Source organism: Panulirus ornatus, chromosome 18 (genome assembly GCF_036320965.1).
Source record: "Panulirus ornatus isolate Po-2019 chromosome 18, ASM3632096v1, whole genome shotgun sequence".
NCBI classification, from domain to species: domain Eukaryota; kingdom Metazoa; phylum Arthropoda; class Malacostraca; order Decapoda; family Palinuridae; genus Panulirus; species Panulirus ornatus.
The window spans coordinates 948,675-954,310 of record NC_092241.1 but is presented as its reverse complement, the minus strand read 5'-3'; the positions used below and the strand labels follow the sequence as shown (position 1 = coordinate 954,310).

General features: G+C 47.1%; 1 protein-coding gene across 1 annotated transcript; it reads left to right on the top strand.

Annotated features, from left to right (window-relative positions):
- The first annotated feature begins 1,588 nt into the window (after positions 1-1,588).
- Positions 1,589-5,194, top strand: LOC139755178 (uncharacterized). The gene is given in 2 exon segments (XM_071673349.1): positions 1,589-2,813; positions 2,816-5,194. Coding segments are annotated over 2 exon segments (3,300 nt in total). The 3' UTR covers positions 4,891-5,194.
- Positions 5,195-5,636: the final 442 nt, after the last annotated feature.

The window sequence follows — 5,636 nt, the reverse complement described above, 5'->3', positions numbered from 1 at the left end:
GTTAACACGTCCCTCAACCCTACTGAACCTAATAACCTTGCTCTTATTCACATTTATTCTCAACTTTCTTCTTTCACACACTTTCCCAAACTCAGTCACTAACTTCTGCACTTTCTCACCCAAATAAGCCATCAGCACTGTATCATCAGCGAACAACAACTGACTCACTTCCCAAGCCCTCTCATCCACAACAGACTGCATACTTGCCCTTCTCTCCAAAATTCTTGTATTCACCTATCTAACCAACCCATCCATAAACAAATTAAATAACCATGGAGATATCATGCACCTCTGCCACAAAGACATTTACCGCGAGCCAATCACTTTCCTCTCTTCCTACTCATACTGCTTCTAGCAACTTACCTCCACACCATATACTCTTAATACATTCCACAAAGCATCTCTATCAACCCTATCATATGCCTTCTCCAGATCCATAAATGCTACACACAAATCCATCTGTTTTTCTAAGTATTTCTAACATACATTCTTTAAAGCAAACACCTGATCCACACATCCACACTTCTGAAACCACACTGCTCTTCCCCAATCTGATGCTCTGTATATGCTTTTACCCTCTCAATCAATACCCTCCCATAAAATTTCCCAGGAATACTCAACAAAATTATACCTCTGTAATTTGAACACTCACCTTTATCCCCTTTGCCTTTGTACAGTGGGGCTAAGCATGCATTTTGCCGATCCTCAGGCACTTCACCATGATCCATACATACAATGAATATCCTTACTAAGCAATCAACAACACAGTCACCCCCTTTTTTAATAAATTCCACTGCAATACCATCCAAACCTGCTGCCTTGCCGGCTTTCATCTTCCGCAAAGCTTTCACTACCTCTTCTCAGTTTACCAAATCATTCTCCCTGACCCTCTCACTTCACACACTTCCTCGACCAAAACACCCTATATCTGCCACTCTATCATCAAACACGTTCAACACACCTTCAAAACACTCACTCCATCTCCTTCTCACTTAACCACTGCTTGTTATTACCTCCCCATTAGCCCCCTTCACCGATGTTCCCATTTGTTCTCTTGTCTTACACACTTCATTTACCTCCTTCCAAAACATCTTTTTATTCTCCCAAAAGTTTAATGATACTCTCTCACCCCAACTGTCACTTGTACTCTTTTTTACCTCTTGCACCTTTTTTCTTGACCTCCTCTTGCTTTCTTCAAAACATCTCCCAATCATCAGCATTACTTTCCTGCAAAAATTGTCCAAACACCACTCTTATCTTTCAGTAACAATCTTAATTTACGTCAGCAAATCACACCTCTGCTAGAGGTCGCTTTCCCATGAGATACGCTTTGCCGCTTCACGCCACCAGTTGCTGTGCTTCCTTCGCGCCGTCCAGGAGGTTTTCTGCAGCTGCGAGCTTGGCAGCCTTCTTCCCGTGATCCCTCTGGAGCGGAAAGGCTTTGCTACAGCCTGTGACCCAGTTTGGGGCTGGCTGCAACACCACCCGTGATCCGTTTAGGAGCGGGGAGAGAAGTGCATTGTTGATGCACTTGTGGAGTTGAGACTCTCACACTGACCTGCACCGCCGCCTTGCTATCGCCGCCGTCATGTCGGATGTCCCGGGCAGTTCCACCAGCATACGGAGGTCGAGTAAGGAGGGCGATTCTGAACTTAAGAGGCATGTAAGGAAAGGCTCCTCGCATAGGACTAGCTCCAGGAGCAGCCCTTCTCAGCGGGAGGCTCTTCAGGGCGGTAACAATAGGCCCCATGGGCACGTCACTGGTGATGGCGGTGACTCTGTTTCCCAGCACACACGTTCCTTGCCTTCTACCTCACGGGATGAGGTATCTGCGCCGCCCTGGAACATGGTGATGGACGCTTTGGCTGCTTTACGTGGTAATGTGGAGAAATTGAAGGAGAAAAGGAACTTAGGCCCCAGTCGGGGGGCTGATGACGCCGCGGCGGCCGCCGATGTAAACATTGGCCTTTCTAGCCAGGTGGTGCCTCCCTCGCGCTCGCCCACGGGTTTTTCGGGCTTTACTCCAGCTGAGCATTACCTTTCCAGTGATGATTGTGTCTCTCAGAATGACGGGCGGCCTGACAGTGTTCTCCTGCAGTGCGCCAGGGCTTACGGTCCTGTGTATGAAGTGTCTGATGGCATTGACCAGCATGTTGCCGATATGGTTAACCATGTATTTGCTCACGGCTTGCGAGAGGAGTATAAGGAGATTTTGGAGGATGCTGCAGCCAAGAGGCCAGATAACTGTCATGCCTTAGCGCCCGTGGATTGCAACTTGCAAGTTTTAGATGCACTGAAGACTGATGCCAAGAAGGCAGACTTCCGTTTGAAGGATGTTGGGAAAGACATTATTACGGCTGCCACAATTTTGACTAAGTCACTCATAGTGCTTGACAAGGTCGCCCAGACTAGCCAACCAGATGTTGCCCAGGAAGTGGGCATGCTTAATGGTGCCCTGGCACTCCTGGGTCATGCTAATCACAAGAATAATCTGGCTCGCCGGTTCATCATCAAGAGCGAAATTAACCACAAGTATGCTCACCTCTGTTCAGACAAAGTGCCCATGACTCGTCTTCTGTTTGGGGATGATGTCTCACTCTCAGCCAAGCACATTGAGGAGTCTGAAAAGTTAAGGAGTAAGATTGCTCCAAGGAATCCGCTCTCTACCTCGAAGTTTGGTCCTGGCAAATTTAGGGGCTCTTCTGGGAGACTGCCATACAGAGGTTTTATGGCCAGGTTTCATCCATATGGCCAACGCACGCATGGTCCCCGGAGTGAGCACCGGCAATCCTTCTCACGGCAGGGTCCTGAGACAAAAAACTCCCGGGGCCGGGGTCACAATCCCCGGCAGTAACTGAGGTGAGTCATCCTTTTCAAGCTGGCAGACTTCACTATTTTGTACATGAGTGGCATGCTATTACCAGTGATCCAAATATTTTAGATATTGTTCAGCATTGCCATTTAGATATTGATGTTGCTAACATTGGTCCTTTATTTGCTGAAGAAGTTGAGTATGTGTTTAATGTCGAGGAAAAGGAAATTGTTTGCCAGGAAATTGTAGAGCTTTTGAGTCTGGGGGTTATCAAGGAGACCCAGAGACAGGAGGGGCAGATTCTTTCCCCTATTTTCTTAAGACGGAAGAAGGATGGTGGGTTTAGGATGATCCTTCACCTGGAAAAATTTAATAAATTTTTAGAGTACAAACATTTCAAGATGGAAAATTTTGAGCAGGCGGTTCGTCTTGTTAACAGCGGTGTCTTCATGGCCTCTGTCGATTTGCGGCACGCCTATTATTCTGTTAAGATAGCTGAGGAGCAACAACGCTTTCTGTGTTTCAAGTGGCAAGGAAAAATTTATCAATTCACGTGTCTCCCTAATGGGGTTGCGGATGGTCCCCGTCTTTTCACTAAATTAATGAAACCTGTTTTTGCTGTACTTAGAGAGAAGGGACATATCATCACGAGTTTCATTGATGATACTCTTATTTGTCACTGCACTTTTGATGGATGTTGTGAGAGTGTGCGTGCCACTGTTGACTTGCTCAAGAAGTTAGGTTTCTGTATTAACGAAAGCAAATCTGTCTTGGTCCCCACTAAGCGCTTGGAATATTTGGGGAACATTATAGATTCTGAGACTATGACAGTAACATTACCTGATCGTAGGATACACAAGATACTACAATGCTGTGAGGAATTGTTACATGGTGACAGAGCCAATATTCGGAATGTGGCCAGAGTTGTTGGGCTATTAGTTGCAGCCGTTCCAGCAGCAGAGATGGGGAAACTGCATTACAGGCGGTTAGAATGTGCTAAGATTGCTGCGTTAAGAGTCGCAAAAGGTAACTTTGACAAGTGGATGGTGGTCACTCATGAGATGAGATTGGACTTGCTTTGGTGGGTATCTCACATTGCATTGCAAACCAGACAGATTTTTCGGAAGGGTACAGAATTGGATCTGTATACTGATGCATCAAATTTAGGTTGGGGTGGCCACCTCAATCAACAAAAAGTTAATGGGAGATGGTCATTATCAAAATCTGCCTTGCACATTAATGCAAAGGAACTCAAAGCCATCTCCCTGGTAGTGCGCTCATTTGCATCTCTTCTCAAAGGACGACATGTTCGGGTGTTTTGTGATAACACGACGGCGGTGACCTATGGCAATGAAATGGGCGGCACACGGTCCTCACTGTGTAATGACATTTGCCGTGACCTTTGGGAGTGGTGTGCGGTGAATATCTGGCTTACCTGCTCTCATGTACCGGGTAAAGTCAATCTCATGGCAGACGCTGCATCTCGGACATTCAATGACAGGCATGAGTGGAAATTGAATGAACTCTTTAGGGCCCTCTCTGAAGTATTTGGGGTTCCGAGCATTGATCTCTTTGCTTCTAGACTGAATGCTCAAGTGACTCGTTTCTGCTCCTGGAAACCTGACCCAGATGCAGAACATTTTGATGCCTTTTCTATCTGCTGGTATCAGTTTGAACTACTCTACCTTTTCCCACCCTTTGCGCTGATTGCCAGGTGCCTACAGAAAATTCGAGCAGAGTCAGCGAAGGGGTGGATGGTATTGCCTCTCTGGCCGTCCCAGCCCTGGATGGGGACTCTACTCACTTTGCTGGTCAAGGAACCACGGCTGATTCCGAGGGGGGCACACGTCTTGCGTCACCCATCGACGGAGGAGGAACACCCCATTCTCCGACACACCCGACTGATGGCTTGCCTCTTATCCGGGAACGTCTGCGAGACAGGGGCATTTCTCAGGCAGGTACGGACATCATCCTTGCCTCCTGGAGACCTGCGACTGCGAGGCAGTACTAGCCACATATTAACAGGTGGTTACAGTTTTGTGGTAGCCGGAACATCGATCCCTTTGCTCCCACTGTAACTGATATTGTGAATTTTCTGTCTGTCACTTTCCACAGAGGTGTTAGTTATACTTCAATCAACACTGCCAGGGGTGCACTCTCCTCCCTGGGGATTACTGTGGATGGTTGCAGTGCAGGCAGCCATCCTCTTGTCACCAGGTTCTTCAAGGAAGTTTTTAACTTGCGGCCGTCTGTCCCTAGGTATACAAGAACTTGGGATGTTCAGCAGGTGCTACAGCATCTGCGTGCCATGGATCCTTTGTCCTCCCTCTCTTTAAAGGATTTAACACTGAAGCTTGTGATGTTGATGGCACTTACGCAGGCTGCCAGAATACAAACTTTGCATTGTTTGTTGCTGAAGCTTTGGGCAGGATTCTGTTTGTGTTTGGTTAGGGGAAACTATTAAACAGTGCAGGCCAAAGTTCAATGTGCGGTTTGTGACCTTTAAAGCATATTCTACTGACATTAGATTGTGTATATGTGAAACTCTGACAATGTATATTGCTAGGACAGAGGAGTTCAGAAATTCTGCACATCAGGAGAATGGGGAAGTTACTCCTAAGTTTTATCAAGCCCCACAAGCATGTAACGAGGGACACTGTTGCAAGGTGGATTCGAACAGTGCTTTCTCTGTCGGGCATAGACTCCAGCCAGTATTCAGCGGGCAGTGTTTGGCCTGCAGCTGCATCGAAAGCCAAAGCCATGGCTCTACCGATTGGACACATCATGGCAAGGGCTGGGTGGTCCAGGGCTGCCACTTTTGCCA